We start from the raw sequence: 26284 nt of genomic DNA, 5'->3' as shown, positions 1-26284 counted from the left end.
GTGGCAGCAGAGAGAGACCAAGAAAATGAAATCAATACAACCTGGTGACCTGCTGTGGGCCGAGGCGGGAACCAGGCTGACCCCGGCCTCCCAGCCTCTGGGACAGGTGGATGAGGACACCCGACAGGAGGAGGGAAGAGGATGAGCTCAGGGTTGGGCACAGGAAGACTCAGCCGCTATAGAACATTCGGTGGAATCTGTCCCGCCAGTGGCTGCAAATCCTGGGACCTCTTGCTGGGATAGGGGACACTGACTGGGTAATTGTCTGTCACTGAAGCCACAGCATAGGTGACACACTGAGAGAGAACGGTTAAAGTGGAAAGGACCGAAGGTAAACCTGGATTTAGGGAGTGAGGAGACAGAAGCACGCTCCTGCGGGATTCCTGCTGCTTCCTGGGGTGTCTGTCTGACGTCACCCCCTCCAGAAGCCCAGGCCAGCCACCCCTGCTCAGGTGGCCCCCTGGGCTTGTGGCAGGGGGTTAACATGAGCCCCTACTCCTGAGAAGAACGGGTGCCTTGAGGTTGGGGACCCCTCGTTTTGTGTTCCCTTTTCTAGGCAGAGCCCAGCCCATCAGAGGCGCTCGCAGACGCCTGCCAAGGGAAGGGGTGGGGGGAAGGGAGCCATGGGGGAGGGTGTCCCTGCGGGAGGGGAACACAGGTCAGGTCAGCACAGGTTATGCCCCACTGGACAGGGAGCCCGATCGGTTGGGTGACGTGGTCCTGGAGGCACCCACCAGGCTGCACTGGGGCCTCAGGACCGTGCTGCCTGCCTAGAACCATCTAGTGACCAGAGAAGTTTTCTTTTCTCAGTAGAAATGGTGTTGCCATCATCCCTCACCAGCTACAAACCCAGAAAGGACTCAGGAAGCCAGTGCAGGTGACAGCCCACTAGGACCGCATGCGCGCTGGGCTCTCAGACTCATTCTAGAAGCAACTGTGGTCCAAGTGACCATTCGACCCTGACAGAAACAGAAGTAGCATTTCCTAAAGCAGGATTTTGCAAGAGCTGCCCTCTGTGGTTTGATATGAGCAGAGGGGCCTCCTCCTTGACGGAAGTGAAACCCTGAGCGGCTCAGACATGAACCCCGGCCACGGCTGTCGTCCTCGGGGAGAGTGGGAGACTGGGCACTTGTGTCCCGGCGGCATCTGGTGGAAAGTGGCCTGTCCTGATGACTCTCGGGTTTATCGTGAAACACTTGATACATGCATGGGTCACCACTTTGAAAAGCATCTGTGTACCACCTGCCCGTGTTTGGTGCAAGGCGAGCTTCCCCTTATCACATCCTGTGACCAAACACAGAGAACGCTGCATTAGCCTCCCTGAATCTGGAACCCCTGGCCACGCCCCTAGCGGTCGGGTCACTGGGCTGCTGCACTTGACCTCGCTTCCATCCCAGCTCCCTGTCAAGTGCACATATTAGAACTCCAGGAGGCAACGCCATCGAGAAGAGAAGGTGGCTCACGTCCTGGGCTGCTTAGGGCAGACCAGAGGCCGAGAGCCTCCTGCTCCCAGCTGACAAGGGGTCTGGACAGGAGGGGACATGTTCCTGGCTGATTGAGCCCCTGGAGAGACTTATGCTGCCCCACTTTGTGCAGGGCTTTTAAATGCACGGCCGCATGGACATTCCAGCCCAGCCGGTCTTGCACTGACCCATGGATTTCTGTCATGAGCAGAGGGCTGGAGGAAACGGAAGGAAAGCAAGTTGATCAAGGCCATTTGCCTGCAGTGATAGTTTGGAACAGATGAAACAAGATGAAAGTCCCCGAATTCCAGTTTGCTGAGCCATTAAATCCTGTAACAGAAGATGGGGTGGAAAGCCCCTCCCCCTCACAGCCAACCAGCCTCCATCAGCAGCTGTCATCGGCAGCTATAAAATCTTTCTTTTCTTTAAAAACTAAGGAGGGTGCTCTGGTTCTATAAAGATTCCCATGTGCTGCAGCTCCAGCAGGAGATGGCGTGTCCCCTCCCTGTCTGCCGCTAGGGCCCTGCCTGCTCTGTCTCCAGAAACCCCTGGCTGGGCTTAAAACCGTCTTGGATTAAACTTGAAATGGGGAGCGATAACATGGTTTATGGGCAAGTTCTTATTTTTCCTTTAGATCAACCCCCTTTTTAAAAAATTGTGGTAAAACACCCATAACTTAAAATGTACAATTAGTCACATTTAGCACGTTCTCAGTGGTACGATCATCACGACTCTCTAGCTCCAGAATATTTTCACCCCAAAAGGAAACATCCCCACTCCTCTAATATGTTTCCTGTCTCCGTGGATTTGCCTGTTCTGGATGTTTCGTGTACGTGGAATTATGCAATACGTGACTTTTGTGTCCAGCTTCTCTCAGTTAGCATGTTTTCAAGGTTCAGCCATGTAGTGGCAGGTATCATTACTTCATTCCTTTTTATGGCTGAATAATATTTCATTGGGTGGATAGACCGCATTTTGTCCATTCATCAGTTAGATATTTGGGCTGCTTCTACCTTTTCCTTATTGTAAATAATGCTGCTGTAAACCTCCCTAAGTTTTTGTGTGAAACACCTGTCTTCACCTCTTTGGGGTGTATCTCCAGGAGCGGAATTGCTGGGTCATGTGGTAACTGTCTGACGTGTGGAGGAAGCAGACTCAATCCACGCCGTCTTCCTTTGCTGCCGTCAGTGGCGGTGTGGCCGGCCCCAGCCGGCACTGCTTAGCTGCCTGGCGTTTCAGACCAGAGAGCCACTCAGCCCCCTCTGCTGCCCCAACCCCACAGCAGCCCCACGGAGACAGGCAGGGAACCAGGGCAGGGCCGCTGAGGGCTCGGCCGCGCACCTCCACCTGCGAGCGGGGCTGCAGCGCCAGGGCGCGGCTCGCTCCAGGCTGGCAGTGGAGCCAGGACGAGGGTCACAGGGCCCCCCCACCCAGACCACAGGCCAAGCGTCTCCCCGCATGGCATCCTGGCTCCCGGGGGAATGGAGAGGTACCCGAGTCACTGCCTCCAGTGGGCTCTGCTATTTTTATATCCAAGTCTGGTTAAAAATAGCCGTCTAAGCCAAGGTTTTAGCTGCAGCTGACAAGACATTAAGCATCAGATACCTAGTGCCCATAGTGATAACCATGGGTCTCTTCCTGTGTGCATTTTCTACCTCTGTAGTGTGTTTAACAAGGAAGCAGGTAGACACCAGCCATGAGAAAGGCCCCTAAGAGCACCTCCATCGCTGCCCACCAGGCACCAGGGCCAGACGCTCCAGCAAAGCCATGGGGTTCCGGGACAGGGAGGCCGAGACCCCACTGTCCGCAGGCCCCCTTCCAGCACCACCTGCAGCAAAGGGGTCTGAGTGAGGGGGGCTCCCAGGGCCATGGGCCAGGCTGGGCGAAAGCACAGTTGGGCTGGCCTCAGCCTGGCGTCCCCTGCAGTCGGACCCTTGGCCTCCCCTGTCCAACGCCAAGAGCAACAGCATCCAGAGAGCCCAGCCTGACCACACTCGGCACACCCTAGGGGAAACGAAGTGGGTCCCGGCAGGGGGAGCAGGCCCAGCCCGCGATGAAGCTCCCGGCCAGCAGGCCCTTCTCCTCCCACCTCCCAGCACAGAGAAAGCTGACGAGGCACGAGGTGCAGCACGGGGCTGTGCCGGCTGGTGCGAGGGGACGCGAGGGGCCGGCCTATCCCAACACATTTCTTGGCTCTGAAATAAGCAGCATCTGAAGCACATCAGTGCACAGCGAGGTGCCGGAGGACGGGTCCTGCTCCCACTCGGCGGGTGCGCGGGCCTCTCTAGCCACATTCCGGGCCCCCTCGGACCTAGCCAGCAGGTGGATCCCCCCCCCCCAAGAGAGAGAGGCTCAGCTGAGCCTCCACGGGGCCACCAGGGCCTCGTGACCCCAGGACACACAGGTAGAAGCTTCACTGACTCCCTCCTGCCTTCCCGGCCGCAGAGCTGCCCAGCGTGAGAGGACAGCCTGGTTCTAACAGCTGGACCGGTGACAGGCAGGGCAGAGCCGGGACTCACAGAAGACATTTCTCTTGTCAGGACCATGTATTGAAGAGTCTCATTTATCCCTGGACACAGCACCCCCAGGGCGCCCTGCTGCCATCAGACGTAACCGATGATAGGATCAGAGCCCCAGCCCCTCGTGATATCCCCCCACTGACGTTTAAAGCCCAGTGGCTCAGTCCTCGGCCGCAGGCCAGTGGCGTGGTGGCCGTGGCTCCACCAAGGCTCCCTCCTCTGTCCTGCCCCACGTATCAGGCTCTCTGGAGCCAGGCAGCGCCTGAACCTCGACCCCTCGCTCCCTGACGGCTCTGGTTCAGGGCTGCAGGCCAGCACCCTCTCTCCTGGCCTCACCCTCTGTGCCCCGACCCCAGGGGCACGCATGAGGCCCGGGGGCTGCCAGGGAGACTCCCAGACCCAGACCGCCTGCTAACCACCTGTCTTCTTTTTGGTTCTTCCAGTGAGAAGCGCCACCTTCAAGTCAACGTCACCAACCCCGTGCAGTGCAGCCTGCACGGCAAGAAGTGCACCGTCTCCGTGGAGACGCGGCTCAACCAGCCACAGCCCGACTTCACCAAGAACCGCTCGGGCTTCATCCTCAGCGTGCCCGGCAACTGATGCTCCGTGGAGCGGGGGCCGCCCAGCCCGGCACCCGGCACCCGGCACTGTCACCACCAGAAGCCCACTCGCTCACCAGGGTCGTGCTGGGAGGGGCCCCTGCCTCTTACGCGGCTCCTCTCGGAGGTCTTTCCCCACCTCCCCCTGGCTTTCTGCCTTTGTTCTCCATCTTCCTCTGTCCTGACCATCCACAGCCCCCTCAAGAAAACAAACCAAAGACCCCTGTGCCCTGCCTGGCCCCCGGAGACCCCCAGACCCCAGCTCCTCTCAGAGGCGCCTCCCGTCAGCGAAGGCTGCCGCGATGGCCAGGTCAGGTCAGCCTCCCCAGCCGACCCGGTGACCGCAGCTGGCCCCACGAGGGGAGGGTTGGGGAGCCCGGATGCAGTTTCCAACCAAAGATGTGCCCCGGGTTAGGGGAGATGAGCTGAGGAGGTAGTCCTGCTCCCTCCCTGGGCCCAGGCGGTCGCCCTCCTCCGCAGGGTGATGGCAGGCCCTGTGCCCTGGTTCAGGGAGCTTCTCAGAGCTCCTTGAGGACCCCCTCCCCCCCAGCAGCCACCAAAGCCACCAGGTGAGCGGGTTCACCTGTAGAGCCAGCCTCTCAGCCCAGGAGCCTCTGGTCAGCAAAACCACCACACCCACCAGCAGTCTGCCCTGCCCGGTGCCTGCCCCCACCCCCACCCCCCGGCCACCCCCTCCAGGGATCATCTTACTGAACCGCACAGCCTGGGCCCACACTTGTCTTACACTTACATTTACAGTTTGCAGGGTGGTCAGTCAGACACCACGTCCGCTGTGCCCACACTGGTGTCAGGAACACTAACAAGAAGATGGCATCGGGGGGCTGGGGAGCACTTGGGGGGCTTGCAAGTTTTCCCCTTCCAACACCTCGGCCTCATACATATTTGGAAAAGTAGGACTGGGGCAGAAGGGGAGGAGTACACAGGAATTTGGGGCAGTGGAGCAACAGAAAACAGAGCGAGGGGCCCTGGCACTGCAGGCCAGGCCAGGATGCCCACCCCGGCCCTGCACAGAAACCCCCGACCCCGCAGCCGGGGCCCAGGCCGCCAGGCACATGGAGCGCGCTGGGCCTTGCCGGCCCCCGCCCGGTCACAGCACGTGTGCCCCGGACGCCATCCTCAGCCCGCCCTCCTCCCGGCCTCGGCTGAGCAGCAGGCCGCACACCTCAGGGCATCCGGGGCCTCCCAGCCGGGAGCCATTACACTCAGACACCCTGTGTGGTGAGGGGGCTGAGGACGAGCCCAGGCCCCAGGAGGAGCCAGGCAGGGTGCGAAAGAGGGGCGTGCTGACGTTTTCCTCACTTTCTGCCACAGACGCGGCCCACCCCGCCTGCCCCCTGCCACCCCGACCTCGCAACACATCCCAAGTGCCTGAGTGCTGCCGCTGGTGCCTCACCCGGTGCCTGCCGCGGCCCCCTGGCCGGCCCCCAGGTGGTCCCAGCAGCCTGGCCTCACGGCTGCCCCACCCCTGCTCCCAGGGCTCGAGCACATTTGCACCCCGTACAGTTCGCAGCCGAGTCCTGGCCTTAGAAACCCATTCTCGTTCGCGAGGCCTGGTCAGCTGCCTGCACAGGGCAGAGGTGCCCCCACCCCAGTTCAGCAACACCCATAGTTTTGCCAGTCGCCCGGACACTAGTCGAACCACCTTAACTGGAACGCCACCTCTCCTTTCCACTTACCTCCCCAAACTTGTTGCTTTACTAGATACACGCAAATGTATGTCCTAGACACACCAAAACTGAACATGCCAAATGAGTGCCTTTCAGAGGCAGGAGAGGAGGGAGGTCTGGAGTCCTGCCTCCCCCCCTCCCCTTTTCGGTGTTGCCTCTGGTCCCTGAGCCCAGCGCCTCCCGGCTGAGGGCCAGGGCACTGCCAGCCGGCCGACAAGCACTTTTTCATGATGTCCTAAAAGAAGTACCAGTGTGTGGCAACTGAAGAGGGAACCGCAGGTGTGATCACAGTGCGAGAGGAGCGCAGGAGGACGTGGTGATTGTACGCAATGAAGTGTTTCTCTTGATTTAATTAAATGCAGTTTTATGGTTTGGTGCGTATATTCCTATTTTCCATTAAATTAACTTTATTTCTAAAGCATATTTTGATTTACCATCAAGAGCAATAAAGCATTGAATCTTATTTTTAAAGGTGTTCTGCTTATTGAATTGAACACTATATCGAAAATTGTGAAATTTTGACTTGTATAAAGTCAGCTGCTCTCCCAGAGGAGGGAAGGGAACATTAAGCACAAATAAGGTAAAAATGGAGGATAATTTACCTGAGGTTTTTGAACAAAAATATTAAATACAAGAAAAGCTGTGAGGAGTGGGAAGAGGGGACAGGCAGTAGACTTAAATCCAGACCCTTTCTTCCACCACCTTGAGGCCTGCGCACTAGAATGGAAGTTCACTGCTTTCACATTAACTGAAATTAAAGCACCTGTATAGTAAAGGCAACGCTCGGACCCCCATGGCTGCAGCTCGGAGAGAGGTCTGAGCGAACCGTGGCTGGTCAGCCTCTCCCGGAGCCGGCTGAGCCAGAGATCAGGACTCCTTAGGTGGGGGAGGAGGGTCAAGGGACAGGGCATCCCCATCACCCAAGGGCCTGGAGACCAGACGATGCCACCCAGTCAGCGGTCACTGGCGGGTGCAGTGATGGCTTCTGACGCAAACAGGGTGCCCTGAGGAAGGCGAGTGGCCCTGAGCACAAAGCTGACAGCTTCCAAGGTGCACCGCCTCCCCGGGGCCCAGGGGCAGCTCCAGCCAATGGGACTCAAGGCCTGGGGAGGGCTGAGTTCAAAACACCTGGTCCCTGAGGCCCAGGCTGGTGGCAGGAATGGGCACAGACCACTGGCAATACAACCAGTAGAGGGCCTCGCGCTTGCCACAATGACGGGCTGGGGTGGCTGCTAATCTGGGAGCCCCGGGGCTGGAGTTCTCTCATTTGGAACACTGCACAGAACTAAACTGGCAGGGCTGAGCCACACGCCCTGAGCCCACTCCTGCCAGCCTGGGGGCCTCCGGGCAGTGGGCTGGGAGCAGAGCCAGGCCCACGACGCTCAGGGCAGCAGCCTTAGAGCCAAGCCAGTGCCCTGCAGGACCCCTGCACCAGCACACGCCTCGGGCCTGATCCTCCCTGGCCGGAGGTCCCAGCCCGGCCAAGCCTCGGAAGCCTTTGGGGAGGAACTGCCCCCGCCCCACCGCTAAACCAGAGTTGACTTAACCTGTGTTTCTTTCTTAATCACCTTAACGTGAACGCGCTCGTTAAGCCCTCTCCCCAACACTGCCCTCCTCCCACGCTCCCCTCCCCCATAGTGCAATCCAATTACGTTCTGAGTGCAGGAACCATTTACAAAAAGGGCCCCCAGCCTGCTTGTCAGTGATGTGCCCACAAAAGAGGTCTATGTAATGGATGGTCAGTGCATTTTATTTAATCAGCACAGTACAAAAATAAATAAAAATAAGGGAAGGGGAATTAAATTACAGCCAAACTGAGCTTCGTGACCTTGTCAGATTATAAACCACACATACTTACAAACACGCTACGCATACGTACAAAAGGAGACAAATATAAATTAATATTAACAATACCCACAGTTTGGTCAAAGAATAGCTACAAAAGAAATTGCACTAAAAAACCAACATACATCGCACGTGTGTAATTAGCAGTTTCAAATATACAGCTATGAATAATTCCGAGTGGAAAAAAAATGGCACATTTTCTTTTCATTGCAAGTTTAACAACTGTCGGAACAAAACTAAGTTCTAATAACTGCATGGAAAGAATATATCAACCCTTCAGGTTTACAAGGAATAGAGAAAAACCAAATCCTGAACTATTATTCCTGTGACTTGTTCTGTGCACGGGTGTAATTTTCACAGCCATCTGTTCTAAGATTATTTTTTCTTAAGACACAAAATGTTCCTGGTTTGCATGCACAATATCACTGTAAAAGCAACAATTAAAGAATAAAGGGTTTTTTTTTTAGGTTAGTTTTTTTCCTTTTTTTTTTTTATTGTTGTTCTAAAAGTAGTCTTCATAGCAGCATGTCAAATGGGTTCATTGCTTGCACACTCAAGTATTTTATCAGTTCCTTTACACAATACTGATGACCAGCGCAAGGGAGGGAGGAGACCCCGCCAGGTTTCACACTGATGGAACTAGAGTTTTTTCCTTAGTCCCCAACCACTCCTGAAATTTGCACCTCCTCCAAAAATAAAAAAATAAATATGGAGAGAGAGAAGGAAACACACGAAACTGGAATCCCGCGGATGCAACTTCCCGCAGTTTCAGGCCAAGTTCGGCCCGCCGAACGAGCGGCTACAGACGCGCACCCCTGCTCTTGAGACTTGGCACCCGAACCTCCCAATTCCGAGCCACCAGCGCCCGCTGCCCCCACGGGCCTCCTACCTCGGGTCACACATGGCAGCAGGATCTGAAAAGACAGGCTGTGTGACAACTCCAGCGGAGAAGAGGTGCTGCGGCGAGGTCTGTGCCAGCAGCCGCGGGTTGCTTCCAGCCCCGCGGCAGGTCAGGTAATCTGGCGGCCCCGGGAATGGCTCAGCGTGGGCCTCCGGGTGTAGCTGGGGCAAATGCTCTCCCAATTGGGCAGGCCCACTTCCTCGGGAGAACACGGGCCGGCGGGCGGGCTCGGCTCTGGGCCTCTTAAACCCCGGCCTCAATTTCACAGCTTTCTCTTTTTATGTGAATTTCAGTAGTGCTTGCGCTGAAATGGGCAGCCACCTGGAAGCTAATCCTATGTAAACAGGCCCTCTGCCTCCCCCCAGCCCCCATTCCAGCACCCTCTGGGGGACTGGGATTGGAAGAGAGAATTCTGTAGCGTCTTCGCATCAGTCTTTGTTCCCCAAAGCTGGAGGGATGGGCCATGGAGGAAGACTTGCTCCCTTCTCTTGGTCCTCTCCCCAGTCCCAAGCCACCAATCTGGGAGAATTAGAAAGAAAATTGATTAAGTACACATCATGTGTTTTTACAGCCACTAGGGTCAGGTGGTAACCAAAACCAGCAGCTGCAAATGATCAGTTGTAGAATCAGCAGGCGATCAGGAGTTCTACTCCCGTCTTGTAATTGTCTCCAAGATGCAGCTGTCTCACTGGGCCTTGCAGGGCAAGGCTTCGTCTTCAGAAGAAACTGAACTGTTTGGAAACAGCTTAAATCAAGGGGTGAGAGCCGGGGGACATCATTACCACATCATCCTGATCCCTGACATCACCCCCTCCCGGTCCTGCAGCTCTGCAGGACAGATGTCATGTGCACCAGCAAGAAGCCTTAGCCCTTAGGTGGGCTCTGGCTTGGTCCCAGGCATGGCCACCCCACCTGCCCAGAAGGCAGGCTGTTGACAATGGGCACCTGCAGCTGCCTGGGCCTTCCCCACAGGGTGACTAAGCTGCATGATTCAAATGAAAAATTCACCCAGGAAAGGAGCTGTCCCCAGCTTCACCCCACTGCTTTAGCTGGGACCCAAAATGAAAGAACTTAATGAGTCAAACCAGCTCATTAACCAACAGTACCAACACGGCCGGGAACAGAGGACAAGGGGGGAAGGGGAGCAAGTTCCACGTCTCCACTTCCGTGTCTCCACTAAAGGAAAGCCCTTCTCCCTAAAACAGAAAAAAGAGCAAACCAGGGTCGTGCATGGTCAAAACAACAGGACACCGTCTTTGCACCAGGCCGACTTCTCCTTGATTGAAGAGGCTGTCCCAGGGCCGCGGGCAACTTGCCTCACAATCCCACGTGCGGCTCAGTCAGGGGGGCCGGCTCCAGGAGCCTCTGGGAGAACAGACGGCCCAAAACGGGAGCCAGGAAAGAGCCTCCAACTAGAAACTCTACTTCCTCCCCAAGCTGCCTGGCCAGAGACCCCTCGCCAGCTCCCACAAAGGGAGCAGTGGGCAGTCTCGCCTGCCTTGGTCCAGCAAGGGCACAGGCGGCAGAGGCAGGTCAGTCCTTTGAATTCCCTAAAGTGGGAGGTCAGGGGCCGTGGTGGTTCTGAATACATCTTCTGGGTTTTGCACAGGTTCGGGAGTTCAGAAGAGCCCAGAGTTCTTGGCAGGGCTGGAGAAAACCCCAAGGAAAGAAGGTGGGAAGGGAGAGGCCCTCGGTGGCTTTGCTAGACACATACTGTACACAAAATCTGATTTAATAATAAATTTTTAAAAATGAATTGAATCCTTGAGCCATGACTCAGGCTAGTGGGCTCACCGATCCAGCCCAAGGAGGAGCCGCTTCTTGTCCTCCTGGCCACTCTCGTTCTTCAGGTCGGAGAACACCTGTGTGAAGTAGTGGGGGTCGGCGTTGATCTGCAGCATCTTGGAGCTCATGAGGTTGATGACGGAGAGGCAGCGGTCCCAAAAGGCCTCCTTGCAGCTCTCCACCAGGAAGGGCTTGAGCGGATAGGAGATCTCGTTGCCCATGTAGGAGTAGGAGAGGTACAGGCAGGTCAGCAGGACGGCCTGGAGCTCGTGGTCGGAGCCCACCTCGGAGGAGATGACATCCCTGCAGAGCATGTAGAGGAAGACCACGTTGGCCGGCGTGATGAAGCCCTGGTCCTGCCAGCCCTGCAGGAGCAGCGAGCGGTCCACGCTGCGCAGCCAGAGCACAGGGTCCGTGGGGGACAGGTGCTTCAGGCGGTAGCACCGGCGACAGAGAAACTCTCCCAGGCAGCGCAGCAGCTCGCTGGTTGACGCCTGGACGATGACCCGTTTGGGCGTCCCGGCGGAGCTGACGGCAGGGTGCGGGGCCTTCTTGACGGAGGAGGAGACCCCGGTCTGGGAGCCCGAGAGCTGGCTGGCAGGGGGGGCGGGCGGCTGGGCCGGTGGAGGCTGGGCGAACGTGGACAGGTTGGCGCACGACAGCGACTTCTTCAGGTTCTCATTGTTGAGGTGCGTGATGTTGTTCTGGTAGCTGCTGTTGGGCTGCACCTTCTTGGAGTTCTTCTTCTTGGCCGACACGGCCACGATCCTCTTCCAAGGCAGCACGGAGATGATGGAGTGCCGCTTCAGGTTCTTGTCCTTGGCGTTCTTGCTGTTCTGCACGGCCGTGTAGTGGCCCACCGTGGCCGCGCCATCCTCAAACAGCGTGGCCTTCCGGTAGCTGGGGGACAGGGACAGCACCGTGCCCATGGTGCCGCTGCGCGCCGGGCGGGGGCCCGCGCCCCTGCGCGCCCAGCCTGCCGGCCGGAGGGAAGAAACCGCTCAGCGAGCCCGCGGCGGCCCGGGGGGGAGGCGGGGGCGCTCCCGGGGTCGCGTGCCGCCGCTTTGGATCTGTGTGGAAAACAAGATGGTTCTCAGCACCAGGCGGGGCCCGCGCCCCGCTCCTCCGCCCTGGCCTCGGCGGCCCCGCGGACCTGGCCCCCGACCGTGCCCTTCCCCAGTCGACACGGCCCCGCCCGCGCCCCCGCGCCGCAGCCCGGCCGCTCCACTGCGGCACCGTGCCCGCCGCGGTCCAGCTGACAGCACGGGGATCGCGGCGCCGGCAGGGGCGGCCGGGGACCCCGCCTAGACACAGCGCGCGGTCGCGACCCCGGTCGGGCTCCCCGGGGGCGGCGGGCGGCCCGAGGCGCAAGCTTACCGGGTAGGCGGCTCTGGCGCTCCGCGCCCTCCGCAATGCGCGCCGCGGCTCGGCGCCGCGGTCCCGGCGCTCGGCGGGGCTCGGCGGGGCTCGGCGGGGCTCGCGCTCGGCAGCGGCGGCGGCGACTCCGGAGCTTCTGTCCAAGGTTCTGCAGGCGCCGCGGCCCCGCCCCCCGCTCGGCCGCCTTCGCCGCCGCCGCGCCCGCGCCGGCGCGCACCTCAGCGGCCTCCCTCTCGGGCGCGCGCGCAGGCCACCAGCTGGCTCTGCCGGGCCTGGTCTCGCGGGGAAGCCGGGGCCGCCGCGATGCTCAGTGCGAGCCGTGCGCGGTGCGGACAGCGACGGGGCCGCGAGCCCGAGGCGCCTCTACTCGCCGCGCCCCATCCAGGACCCGAACTCGGGCGGCGCGCACTCGCGGCACCGCCCCGCCCCGCCCCGCCCCGCGGAGCCGCCCCCTCCCGCACTGCTTCGCAGCCCGCTCGGCGCCGCCGCGCCAGCAGCAGTCCGGCCGCGTGAGAGTCGCGGGCGCACAGCGCAGCCGAGCTAGGGCCGGTAGGGAGCGCGGGGCAGGGCGGGGCCGAGGGCCGACCCCGCCTGCCGCCCCGCCCAGACACGTGCTGCCTTTGTTCCCGCCGCGGCGCCCGCAGCTGCAGGCCGCGGGGGCGCTCTCAGGCGCGTACCCGCCCTGGCGACGCGCGGCCCGCCCGGGCTGAGGCTGCCACCCAAGAAGCCATCCATTGAGGCCGGGGCCTGAGCAGCCTCCTTCAGTTTAACATCCTCGTCCCCTGGGAAAGATGAGAGGCGAAGCCTTTGCTGAGGCCGTCTGAGGGCCACGCGCATCCCGAAGGCGCTGTCCCATCAGTTTGAGGTCCCTTTCCCCGCGGGACCTCCGTTGCCCCATTCCAGGAATGCCCACGGCCCGGGTAGGTCTCAGAAATCTAGGCCAGAGGCGTAGGCAGTTCTAGGCCGGTCCACAAAGAGCCACTTTCCCACACCACACCAGGGACAGGGCCCTGAGGCTCCTGGCTCGGTCGCTGCCCCAGAGATGGGCCAAAACTGAGCCCATCACAATTGTGACCTCGAAATTTCCACTTGCCCTCTTATCTGTTATAAAACTCAGGCAACTGCTCCTCCAACCAGCCTCTGATCTGTTGATTTAAATGTTCTTCATGCCAAGTGTGTATAAATTTGAAGACTTGGTACCAGTAAAATTACTAAGTTCCGAGTAAAAGTCAATAATTGTTCCTCTCATAAGAACAAGAATCCAGATCGTTCACAAAGGCCATTCATTTGTTATTCTTTTAGTTTGGTTCTGGAGATAGACTCAAATTTGACCACAAACCTGTGAAACAGGAACCTTAATCTTTATCAATCCAAATTACCACCTCTGGAACCAGTGATGAGGAAGTGGCAATCCAGAGAAGACCCAATCCTGACTCCAACCACACCAGCACAGAACCTGTGCCAGCTCTGCCTACTGCCCTAAGCAGAACAGAAATCTGGCATCATTCAAAACAATGCTACCATCATCAGAAAGTACTAGAATTTGCGAATGTACTAATCCAGAGATTTCTCTGTCAACAGTGTCAACTGAAAGCTTTGGGGACCTTGGGAAAACACACTGCTCTGTACCCAGAAGGCTATTTCTTCTAGGACCCTTCAGAAACATCCACAGCAGCTTCCATCCTAACTTAGAAGATGAAGGCACACTCTTAGCTCAATGTGCCCCTTCCTCTGGAGGCTCCTCGGTCTACAACCCCAACCTGCTATTCAAATGGAGCTGTCCTCAGCCCTCCTTCTTTATAGTTTACTATAAGCGCCAAGAATTAATCACCTCCAGGTCCGCTGGCCCAGTGACTCTCTTCCTAAGGCAAAGCTGAACCCCAAACTTTTTTCATCCTGCCTCTAGTGGAGGCCCATGTCCACATTACCTTTCCTGTGTCTCAAGTTCCCCTTCAGATTCTGGTGTTGAACAGAGGTTAAATGCTTTCCACTTTCCAAAATATGCTTGGATTTCTGAGCCTGGAAGACACCCCTTAGAACGATCTGGACCCACCCTGTTACCTGTACCTACAAATTTCAGTTCTAACTATCCTAGTTCATGGCAGCAGTACCAACCTACACTTCACCCCACCCCATTTCACAACCCATGGAAGCTTGCATTGGCCTGGGCCTTTTCCAGCCTGGCCACACTCTCGTGTCCCCCTCTTGCCTCTGTCCGGCCGCCCTTTCCTAGCACCTTCAGAAAGAGCTCTTGGCAGAACTACCCTAACGTCCTCACCCATGTCAGAGGCCAAGTCACATGCAGAGGAGCATGAATGGCATGGCACTGCCAGCACACTGGCTGTCGTGATTGAGGAGGGGGGCGGTTTGGACCCCTGTCCCCTGTGCCGTGACTGCTCGGCTTGTTTCAAGGCACCACACCACTCCTCCGCTCACTCAACCCCACCACCACCACCAGCCTCGAGCTCCCATCACTGCTCCAACAGCGAAGAAAGGAAGGGCAACCATCTGCCAAAAATGGCAGAATCAAGGGCCCAGAAGGCAGACCCAGCTGAATGAGGCACAGCTGTTTTCTTCCCAGTCTTCACCACAGAACTGCAGGGAAGCTCTCCAAGTCCCACCCCCATCAATCAGCCTCTTTATCCTATAGCCTATCTCTAGCTGCCGGAAGGACCAGCCTGCTGGTCACATGCGCTGCTGGGCTGGGATGTCCACGGAGAGCCGCCGTCCTCTGCATGCCCCCTTCCCATACCACTCTCAGGAAGGGAGGTCAAGATCCCTGCCAGCCAGCTCCCAGAAAGGGCTCCAAATAAAGCAGGGCTGAGCCCTGGCTCCTGAGGAAGTCGTGCTTTGTTCTCTCAGGCATCACAGAGCAGCATCTAGCGGCCCTTCTGGGCAGTGCAGATTACATAACTCTCACCTGCAGCGGGGCTCCACAGCCACCCGCCCCAGCCACTCCCAACACCACCAGTATCTCATTAACACATAAGGAAGCCCTGGCACCATGAAGGCTGGTGCCAGCAAGGGTCCCTAAGTGACGGAGCCAAGCAAATGCCAGCCCATGGGCCACCCCACCCTCTTGGCTGCGCCTAGAATCAGCTTATCTGAAGCCTGGGAGGGGAAGCAATCCTGCGAGGTCTAGAGCAGCGCTGTCCAAAAAAAATATTAACGTGAGCCACAAATACAAGCCGCATAAGTCATTTAATATTTCCAAGCAGCCACATTAAAAAAGTAAAAGGAAACAGGTGAATTTTAATAATAAATTTTATTTAACCCAATAAATGCTCAAAATATTTCAACATATATAAAAAAGTTAAGCAATTTTTCATTTTCTCTTCACATTCTTCTAAGTCTGGTTTGTTTACATTTGCAGGGCAACACAGTTAGAAATAGCCACATTTTAAGGGCTTAACAGCCATGTGGGGTTCGTGGCCACACTGGACAGCGCAGGTCTAGAGGAAGTCAGCAGAGGAAGGGCTGCTGCCCCACTGAGCTCCTGGGCTGCCCTCCCCTCCCCGCTGCCCTGGCTCTGGATCCCTCTGGATTATCAAAGTCCTTTACTGAAGCACAACTCTTCCTTAAGTAAAACTATACACAGAGACACAACACTGAAACACAGAACAGTGACTCAGCCCCAAGTGGCATTAAAGGCTAGAGCCCACCCTCCCCTCCTAGCAGCCCAGAGCCCCTCAGGACAGACTGTTCCTGGGGTCTGAAGGGCAGCAGGAAAATCAACACTTTTGAAGATTCCAAATGAAAACTAAACCACAACTGGATGCCAGGGCTCTCGGGCACCTGTACTTCCATGACTTCATGTAACCTCCCACCACAATTACCTGCCAAGGAAGCACCATTCTCGTCATGCAGGTGAGGAACAGGCTGTGAGGATATTACAGCCCAAGCCCTGTGTCCTCACTGGACCACGATGCCTTGGAAAAACAAAGATAACTGAATTCTAGTTCCCATCTCAGACCTTACAGACCAATTTTCTCACCCAAAGCCCTCCACTTGACCCCAGATCTAAAGGTCTCCCATGAAGCAAATGAGATAGCAGAGCTTTGTCCAGTCTAGAGGGCTACACAGAACTGCCTGGACTTGATCAGAAGCCCTCCAGCACTCAAGAAAGGACACCTTTTGAAAAAAAAATTGTTTTTATTGGAACTCATCTGAACATCAGATATACCTGGTGTTGGTTAGCAAGAACCGTTTGTACATTTGATATTGATGGTGCCAAAACCAAAACAGTGACTGGACATGATGGGGAAAGATGTTGAGAACAAAAACCTGATTTTGGAGAGGAAAATAAAAGCCAGTCAGATTCAGTGAGGATGCTAAACCTGATACAACAAAATCCTTTTACAAAATATAAATTTATTACGAAAACCTGGAAGGATAATCTGAGAAAGGAAGAGAAAGATAAAAGGAGGCCAGCAGGAAGGAGGCAGGAGGAGGAGGAGGAAAAAAGAGAAAACAAAGAGGAATGAGAAGAAGAAAAGATAGCTGAGCACGACAGAGGTGCAGAAGCTTACCTGCCCAGATGGCACGAAAGCCTTGCTATGTAATCTCATCATAAAACAAAGCATGCTGAAGTACAGTGCCCTACCTCCCATTCGTTCCATTTCTAAGAGGTAAATAAAGAAGCTCCCTGGGAGGGGGACATGAGGTTGCTCAAAAACCCAACAACAAAAATTGGGAGAGAGAGGGGGGAAAAATCCACACACCCCACAGTCTCATTTCTGATGTTCACTGTTTAAAAAAGGAATAAATTCATCTGACAGCAGGACAGGAGCAGTGGGACAGGGAGAGAAGCTGAAGGATTTCAGACAGCCTGACTCCCCTGGAAGGGAAGGAGGAAGGAAGAAGAGAGACAATGGGATGGTCTCCTGGGTGAGGGGAAAGAGAGGAGGGGAGAAAAGAGCAGAGAAGGGAGGCAATTAAAACACTGACGTCTAATCTAGTTTACTGTGTTAAAAAGGGCCACATGCACAGCAGGCCCCCGAGGGCCCACCCTGCTCCCCATGTGGCCGCAGTGGACACGAGCTCCCGGCCTCGTCCCCATCCCTTCACAGGTCGGAGCGGAGCCGTGCGGGCGCTGCTGCTGCGGTGGCGCGGCGGGACCTTCGGCCAGTCTGCTGGAGCCATTGTTCAGGGGAAGGGTGAGTGGACAGGCCATATGGCAAGGGAAAGAACACCGAAACGCCTCGTTTCAAATAAAAAAGAAAACAGCAGTCTATACACAGTTGTTTGTTTTGGTTCAGTACAAACAGAATAAAAAGTCGTTGCTTTGATGGTCAGGCAAACACCCAATTCTGAAGAGGAGAGGTGACGCCCAGCGGTGGGTTAGGAGCCCCCGTGGCTGGCGGAGCGCCTGGCTTTGCGGCCCTCTCCCAGGAGGCAGAGAGCACAGCTTTAGGTAGTGTAAGCCTTTTTCCTTTTATTTAGAATAACCTTTTTTTTTTCTTTTTCTTTTTTTTTTTAAGCAATTTCCCCACTCCCAAGTTGGGCCAGTAAAGATTACATGAAAACTGGCACACCTATCGGCTGGAATACAGATGCACCAAATGAGGATTTAAAAACTTTCCGAGCGAAAAGTAGAACAGAAAGAAAAAAGAATCTCCTAGCATTTTCCCCAAAGGTTTCACTCTCCCGCCACACACACTCTCCAAAGGACCGCTACAGATCCAACTCTGCAAGAGAAGACAGAGCAGTGTCAATCGGGGAAGCCGCCAGGCCACCAGGAGGCTTTCAGTCTCGACAGGCAGAAGACAGCGCTGCCCGGGCCCAGGTCCCGGAGCCAGCACTCACCTATGTCAGTTTCTTGGCTTTGTTGTAGAGGGAATCCACTACTTTGCTCATGTTCTGAATTGTTTCCAGAGCAGCTTCGTAAGTTTTATCTACTGGGGGTTCGTCGAAAATAATCAAGACACCCTCCCCCTGGTCCAAGATCCCTGTAGGAGACACAAGCGCAACCCAGGTAGAAGAAAGGATTAGACACACAAGCACTTGGGAAGCAGCCCACTCCCCAGCTGCCTCACTTTCTCCAGAAAGGAGGGGAACAGAAGTCATCTTCCTGCTCCATTTGTGCATGTTTATTATATACTCTCATCACAGGGATAAGAGGGACAAGGATCCCAGGGAACCACCAGGTGACACAAATGGAGCACCTTCTTTCAAGATAAACAAGAACATGATGCCTCTTCACCATTTCATCACCACCACCAGCCCCCTCGCCTGTATGATGGTTACTCACCATGAAACTTCTTGTCAAGAATCATCTGTGATAATTTCCTTTCCACTTCGGCCTAAAATCAAAGCACATGATTAAAGGGACCAGCATCCACTAGTTAGAGATCACGCTGACACAAAAGCCTCGTACAAAAAGGGTCTTAGGGCAAATGGAATGAAAATAAAACAGCAACAATACAACTCCAGCTCTGAGCTACAGTCCCCAGTCCCTCCTGAGAAGCTTGGGAGCTTTCCAACAAGGACCAGCAGGTTTAACTGGCCGCCCCTCAGCATGCCCCCTTCCCGATCCCTACCCCCAAGACAAGCTCAGGACTCCTTACCTTGGAGAGTTTGATGAGGCTAGATATGTGTTCGATCTAAAAGGAAAGGTAAAAAGACACCAACACTGACAGTTTCATTTTTGCCTCTAATGTTACAGTTGGGGTGGTGCTGTTTCTTGAAATTCTGCCGAATGTCTCTACAGGGCGAGGTTCTCTTTAGACATTCTTGAGTCTCCTGTGCTTGGTCCAACTGCCTGCCCTTCATCACTACAATGAACACACTCCTGTCCTACACACCCAGAACAAAGAGTTTACCACATGCATGGTGACTACAAAAGCAAGGAGACTGCACTGAAAACAAGCAGGGACAAGCTCGCCAGCCTCTACCCAACAGCATCCCCCTCCTCAACTCTCATTCCCTGTGAAGAAAACCCCAAGCTGTTGAGAATCTCCTGCCCACCACACACACTCTTGGATGGGCGTGGGAAGGGGGTGGGCTACAGTGAGGATGCCCAGCCAGAAACCTCCTCCCACCAGAGAAGGGCGAGAGCCCCCAGGAGGGTTCTTACCTGTACTCGGGAAAAAGGCTCGATGACTCGGATCAGATTCTGTTCCAGTAAGTTATCATACAACTTGGCCAAGTGCGTGCTGATGATTGGGTCATCCCGGAGCTCTGCCCGGTAATCTGTCAGGGCCTGCCAAAAGAGCCGAGATTGGCACAGAGTAGCACTTGAAAGCCATGCTACTCCCAGCTTCCTAAGCAGTCTGCTGGCCCTTGTAACTACATGGCTGACTGAAGTTCTGGAGGATTTGGGGGAGATGAAAAAACAGCCACGACAGAAGGCAGAAGAAAAGGAACATCAAGAAGTGAAAGATGGAGCCACCCTAGGCTTTCCATCTAAAGGTTCACATGGACAGCTCAAATCAAGTAAGCCCTGAGAGCAGCTCTGCTGACAGGCCCAGCTAGCTGCACAAGCAGTCCTCAGTCTGTATTCTACAGAACAAATAGGGCCACCACGGGGGAAAAAAGAATTCTGAGGTTAAATAAGTGGGCAATGCTGAATTCCACAGCTAGCTCTTGGGGTTTTACAAGGAATACCACACTGTAGTCACTAGAAAACAAAGCATCTTTCTAATTTTGTTTAGGCCTAGTGTTTCCCAAATATCTGATCACAAACCCTTTTTTTAAGGAATCCCTAACAGAAGTGTTTCATCAAACATCCTAAACCTTGGGGTAAAATGATCTAGACCATTTATTCGTGTATGTGATTTATTTACCTTTAGTAATGGTCTCAATATCATGTCAGCTGTGCTATAAGGTGTTAAGGGAAGCAAGCAAATCATGCCACGTAAGGAAATGAAACTGGCAAGAAACCTCCAGGAATATGATGACTCTTAGGGGGCGGTCAGAGACACACAATCTAGTCTCTGTCCACACTATTTTTCTTCCTGGACCTAGGTCTGTTTCCATTAAGCTGATCATTATACTCAGACTAAGAGGAGAGAGGCTCGGAAAAGTGCAAGTCTCACCCTACTGATTAGGTAAGTTTTTCTCCTGTTCCAAACCTTTGCAAACACTGAGCGAAGAGCTCCATCCTGAGGAAGTGTCCTTCAGCCCAGACGCGCACATCAAAGCCTCTCTTCTGTCCGCAGAGGAGAAGCAGAGCTGGCACTTCTGGAACTGAAGGGACACCTAAGACCATGCTGTGTGGGAAAAGAACTAGGCCCGGAATCACACCTGATACCCATCAGCTGTGTCACTTGGCCCTCTTTAAATCCCAGCTCCCCCAAGTGTAAAATGCAGCTAATAGTGTGTTGTGAAAACTCAAGCAAAAGAAGGATGACAGAACTTTTTGACACTGAAAGGCACAGTTTATAAGTGAGGTATCACAACTCAAAAAGTTTCCTTGTACAAAAGTGCTTAAACTTCCTCGTTTTGATATTGTACTATAGTTAAGATGTTACCACAGGGGAAAGCTGGGTGAACGGTACATGGAATCACTCTGTACTATCTTTGCAACTTCTTGTGAAACTATAATCATTTAAGATTTTAAAAAGAAGTTTTTTTTTAAAGTACCTCTCTCCCCCACCCACTCCCTACCAACTCAATTCCATGCTTACCTTTTCAAAATCTGCCAGTGATCTGTTCTTGCTAGCCTGAGCCACACATTTTAATGCTTCTGTCTAAGAATAAAGAGAAAAATAGTGAAAGTGACCTATTCTGCACACTCACATCCCAACAAGTCTCATAAGAAACACGCAAGGGGCCGCGGGGAGAAACATGCTATGTCCGCACAACTTCTGGCTGCAGAGAAGAACCTTCCCCACCACTGTTCTTCTTGGAGGCCTGGGAAGAAAACCTAGAAAAATACCAATGTGTGCCAACCAGTTTCCCTTTGAAATCTGAAGCAACTTAAAAACACTAGGAAATAGAAAGTTTTCCAAAAAACAGACTTTGATACAGCACTCTCCAAAGAGGACAAGCTAAAAGGGAAGCTGGCCAGGGAACTGTGATTTCTTTCCCCTCCTCAAAGACTCCCTATCACCGTATCCCCCCAAATGCCTTCCTGCCCTGAGACCTGATCACACCTGTGCTTTATCCAGCCTTATTCTGCTGGGTTTGGTGCACGGCACAGGCCAGTTTACTTTCATTAAGGCTGAGGCATCAAAATTCTACATATTATGCTGAATATTAAAACCCCAGAGTGACGAAGGTATAATCAACGGCTGAGGGGCAACTTCTAACCTGGTTATAAAAGGCACCTGACCAAGCTATCAGATCTCTACTCAGTGAGAAATCTACATTCATCTTTCTAGAGATGGGCCTGACTCCTGCTTGAAATCTCTCATCCAAGTGCAAAGGACAGAAAGACCTTCTCTTATACCAGCCCATGCACTTAAATAAGGAGAGTGTGTCTTATACAGGAGACTTTAAAAATGGTGCAAACCTCATCATTAATATAGTTTGTTTTCAGCATTTGTCCTATAGACAAAACAAACGTCATAATGAGAAAAGCCTGAAACTTAGAACCAGATAACCCAAGATCAAAGTCTGGCTTCACCATTATTAGTTACCTGACCTTGTTCTGGACACCGGATCTCTCCTAGCCCATCTCCTCAACTCTAGTTCTAGATATTACAGTGAGTTTTTCACTACAGTAATAAACCAGTATTCTTTTGGTCAAAACTAGGAGCTAATCTGAAACTTTTTCTAATGAAAAGCCAATTAGGGCCACTGGTGGAGCAGGAAGAAATCATCTGCTGTGGACATTCTGCCAAAGATACAGTGAGAAAGCCAATGTGTCTGCTGTTCAGAGTCAAGTGCAGTTGAATCTAGAAGATGACTGTTACTTTACTAGTGATAAGCAAGCAAGTACAAAGAAGTGATGGTGCGCACATCTGAGTCATCATCTTTCAACAGGTCACTCTCACCTACTCAGGCATAAGAGGCACCACAAACAGGGCTACCGACCACCAAGGGCCTCTTCTTGCGCCACACGCAAAACTCAGGACATGAGTAGAAAGGTACTGATGTGAGAAGCACTTGATGCGTCATCAAAACCTAGTTTCTGCACCAAGCAATCCAATCTCCCTAAAGCAAACGTGCACCTGAGCTTACTGGGCTCCAGACTCTTAGAGAACCCAAGACTTCATATTCTGTGCATGTTAACTTTGCAAGCCAAGAGCACAGGAGATACATTTTCTGGCGCAACCTAACTCACTGAAAATGCTACAGTTCAATTCTGAATTCTGTAAGTCCCTCAAACTGACTGATACCCATAAGAGCAACAAACATTGATTTTTCAAGCCAAGAATTAACAGTACAGGAAATATACTGAATGAGCTTAAGGAAAAGAGAGAGGTAAAAAAGAATGAAGAGCAGAACGGAGGTCGGAAGAGCATGGTGTCACCGCACACCACGCTGGACAACACGCTGCCTGAGAGAGAGCAGAGATCAGAGCTGCAGCCCAGGCGTCCCTACCTGCCGCCCCGCATACCGGAGTGCAAGCTTCCCGCTCACCAACGCCTGGACATCTTCTGGGCTAGAAAAAAAGACATTCTTGGTCAATTGCTCCAGGATGTTATGCTTCTAAGTGTATGTATAGGCAAATTTCTTTTTCTCAAAATTCCACTGAAAAGACTCTGCCCACAGAGGTAATCAGCCCCCACCCCTAACCCCACAGGCCCCTTACACCACAGAAGCCAGGCTTTCTCCACTCTGCGCTCAGTGCTGAAGAGGAGAAAAACTCCACATTAAAAAGAAAGCCACAATGAACCTACCAAAAGCCAAAGACCCAACAGGCAAAATGGTAAGTACAAATCCAATCCCAGCATAACAGGTCATTTTAAAACACAAGCCCTATACACTCCTAAGATCCAAACAGAATCCCAGTCAGTATCTCATTTATTCCCAAAAGAATGTGGATAAATTCTGTAGAATTCTTTATAAAAAGATCTGTCACGTTTGCCATTGCCAGCTTTTCAAACCCCTCCCTAACCTCTTCCTTTATCCACACCCATTCTGGGTGGCCCCATGGCTGGTGCTAGTCTGTAAGCTATTTCCTGGCCCTCTGTCCTGTGCTCAGCAACTCTCTGGACAGAATATTTGTAAGAGGAGGAGAATACTCAAAGAGGAGGTGCTGGGGAAGAGATTTCTAAAATCTGTCTCCCCGATTCTGAAACATCAGCGAGCAAAAGTACTCTCGATTACTGTCAACCCTCCCACTCCACCTCAACCAGCCCCACCAGGCAGCAGGTGCTGCTTCTGTACCTAGCCAAACGCCCTGCCCAAGCCATCTCTGCTGCGGCAGAAAAACCTAGATAAAGGACTTGAGTTCTCATATCCCAAAGTTAACGTGCACCTACGTGTTGAGCATGATTTTGCACAGCAACATGTACTTCAGAGATGTGATGGCCTTGGGGCTATCGATGGAGTCATAACCCTCAAACGCCTCATAGAAATATGAGTACGCCGTTTTCCAATCCTTCTCCTCTGCTGCGTGGATAATACCTGGGCATTAAAAGAAAGGAGTGAGAACCATATAAAATAAAAGAACCACAAAATCTCACAGGTGGGAAGGGCCTCAGAAATCTATCCCACCCTGGAATAGATCCCAGAAATCTATCCCAGCCGACTTATTCATCAGGTCAGGAAAGGATAAAGGACCTGCCCAAATCACTGCCATCTAGTGGCAGAGCTGGGATTAGAACCCAGGTCTTTGGCCTCCCAGTTCAGTGCCATCTTGCAAGTATTAATTCCAAAGAAGTTAGAGGCCCAACTAAAGAGGATCCTAAAAACAGCATACAATAACACCTTTCTCAGGCTTCTCACCATCACAGCAGTCCTACCTTTTAGAGCCACCAGAAAAGGCCATTATCTTCATAGGTCAGGAAGTTGACCCAAACATCCCTGGTATGTACAAATTACCTTTTAATAACATCAACCGTTTCTTTAAGAAAGCTTTTCTAAGCCTGACGTTTTTAACTGTAAGCAGCTTTCATGGGAGAAATAGAAATCCAACTTTTAATATTCTCATTTTAGATATTGGTCGTTTATGGATGTGCTTTTGCCTTGATGCAATCAGTGTGTAGACTGCATGTAATGCCAAATCCACGAACTTGACTGTACACAGTAAAGCAGTATTTCCTTAGGCTGATACACTACACTTCATTTGACCAATTCTCTACTGTTTAGAAGCTGGGTTGCTCCCAATAAGCCTGGCTTTGACTGAACCTGCTATTCCTTCTAACTCTGCTATGACTTGGGATGACATGAAAATTGGCTCTTTCTAGCCTGGGAGGCATTGAAGCCCTAAGATTCTGTATATCAGTTCTAACTCTGCCTTAGTCCCATCTATCTGTTCACCACAGGGCTTCCCAGCTTTTTACATGTAGGAAGTACTCAGCACACCAGAGTGAAAGGATGAAACTGCTTACACATGACCTCAAGGGATCAGTTTGAGCATACTTTTAACCCACCTGTCACATACCTGTGTGCCTGGCACGCCAGCTGGAAACTTCTGACTTAATAACCATTAGTGAGTGATATGTTCCACACCCCAGTACTTTCACCCCACCCAAAAGGCCTCCCATTTTGAGGCTGAAGGAGTCAACTCCTTCTTCTACTACTGTTCTTAACTACAGAGGCCTGGAGAAAACCTGCCCTCTTCTGCAGTCAAGGAGACCTCCCTAAAAAATACCCAACAAACTATTAACACTGATGAACTACGTGAGACAAACTCCCGTTTTTCCACTCCTCCCAGTCCAAAGTGTGAAGAGCACAGACCAGACCCAAAATAAGACTAGTTTAAAAAGGGGGGGGGGGGGAGTAAAATAAGGCCCAAGAACTGGAATACTGCTTTCCCAAACACATTAGCAAATAGAGACCACATTAGGATGACACGCATCATAGCTGGTTAGACACATTCAACACAGATACTAATGAGGGCCTACCATGTGCCAAGCACTGATATGACTATTATTGAGGAAGTAATTACAAGTAAGGCCCTGAAGGAAATCCTAGTCTCACAGTTGGAAAGACGGTCATCAAAACAGTAACAAGGAGATCTGTACCATAATATACCTTTCGTAGGGAAGTCCGAAGTAAAGGAGGCACTGAAGTGGGTTTATAAAGGAGACATGTGAGCTGGATCTGAAGGGATGCAGACAAGTTTGCCAAGGGGGCAAGATGAAAAGCAGAATTCCAGCAGAAAGACAAAATATATAAAGGCACAGAAGCAGGGATACATGAAGTCATTTGGTGGCTAGGACTGAAAACCGGAGATGAGCACGAAAAGGAAAGAAAGCCTCCCTTTAGAATGCATTGTTAAAGTAAAACAGCCTGGGGATAACGCTGAACCTTTGGAAAATTTTAAACAAAAGAGTTACATGATCAGATCTGTGTTTCGGACACATGACTTTAAGACCAGTAAATAAGATGGACTGGGAAAAGTGACAGTGAGATTAGTAAAAGACTACTCCAGTGGTCCAGTGGCACTGATTAGAGCAGTGACTGCAGAGATGGAAAAGAAAGTGCAGATTTGGAGACAGACTCAACCTGATCTGGCAACTGACTGGATATGAAGGGTGAAGGAGAGGAAGGGAGTCAAAATTACCTCAAAGATAATAGCTTGAGCAGCTGCATCAATGACACCACTAACTAAAACAGGAAATGTAGAAAAGGATGGTTTGAGGGGGGAAGGGTTAGATAACAATCTTGGTTTTGACATGCTGAGATTGAGACCTGTGGGACATTTAGAAATGGGATTTAGGAGAGAGACAAGCTACTGAAGCTCTAGGTGGGGAGACCGTTCGTGTGCTACATGGCAGCTGAAGCCATGGGAGAGTGCAGGGTGAGACAGGAAAAAGGGAAAAGGACAGGAAGGGAAAAGAACTGAGAAAACAACACTGAGCACACCCACACTTAAGACACATCAGAAGGAAGATGAAACAGCAAAGTGTGACTGAGGAGAAGCAGTCAAGAGAAGAGAACCAAGAAGACAAGGCTATCAGAGAAGCCAGGAGTGCTCAACAGGGTCAAATCTCCCCAAAAGTCAGAGGTTGGGGGGAGTTACTACCTTTCAAGGAGTTAATAGAGAAAT

At 52.9% G+C, this 26284-nt stretch overlaps 3 protein-coding genes across 4 annotated transcripts in view; 1 reads left to right on the top strand and 2 right to left on the bottom strand.

The window, feature by feature from the left end:
* Positions 1-6732, top strand: part of MYO1D (myosin ID) — a 304232-nt gene extending 297500 nt beyond the window's left edge. For both annotated transcript variants that reach the window (XM_032457713.1, XM_032457714.1), the window contains exon 22: positions 4426-6732. In XM_032457713.1, coding sequence (XP_032313604.1) covers positions 4426-4582 — 157 coding nt within the window. In that variant the 3' untranslated portion in view covers positions 4583-6732. The remainder of the gene's footprint in view (positions 1-4425) is intronic.
* A 1862-nt stretch (positions 6733-8594) lies between these two features.
* CDK5R1 (cyclin dependent kinase 5 regulatory subunit 1) lies at positions 8595-11864 on the bottom strand. Its single transcript, XM_006195974.3, has one exon. It carries the CDS (start codon positions 11727-11729, stop codon positions 10806-10808), a length of 924 nt encoding a protein of 307 aa, XP_006196036.2. The 5' UTR covers positions 11730-11864; the 3' UTR covers positions 8595-10805.
* A 5760-nt stretch (positions 11865-17624) lies between these two features.
* PSMD11 (proteasome 26S subunit, non-ATPase 11) overlaps positions 17625-26284 on the bottom strand; it is a 28636-nt gene continuing 19976 nt past the window's right edge. Inside the window, exons 7-14 of the mRNA XM_032457712.1 lie at positions 23550-23694; positions 22666-22726; positions 20805-20867; positions 19253-19378; positions 18744-18779; positions 18428-18479; positions 17983-18125; positions 17625-17864 (exon numbers count right to left, since the gene is read on the bottom strand). Coding sequence (XP_032313603.1) covers positions 17983-18125; positions 18428-18479; positions 18744-18779; positions 19253-19378; positions 20805-20867; positions 22666-22726; positions 23550-23694 — 626 coding nt within the window. The 3' untranslated portion in view covers positions 17625-17864. The remainder of the gene's footprint in view (positions 17865-17982; positions 18126-18427; positions 18480-18743; positions 18780-19252; positions 19379-20804; positions 20868-22665; positions 22727-23549; positions 23695-26284) is intronic.

This window comes from Camelus ferus, chromosome 16 (genome assembly GCF_009834535.1).
Source record: "Camelus ferus isolate YT-003-E chromosome 16, BCGSAC_Cfer_1.0, whole genome shotgun sequence".
In the NCBI taxonomy this organism is placed as follows: domain Eukaryota; kingdom Metazoa; phylum Chordata; class Mammalia; order Artiodactyla; family Camelidae; genus Camelus; species Camelus ferus.
The sequence above is the reverse complement of the archived record's forward strand: the minus strand, read 5'-3'. Positions and strand labels throughout refer to the sequence as shown.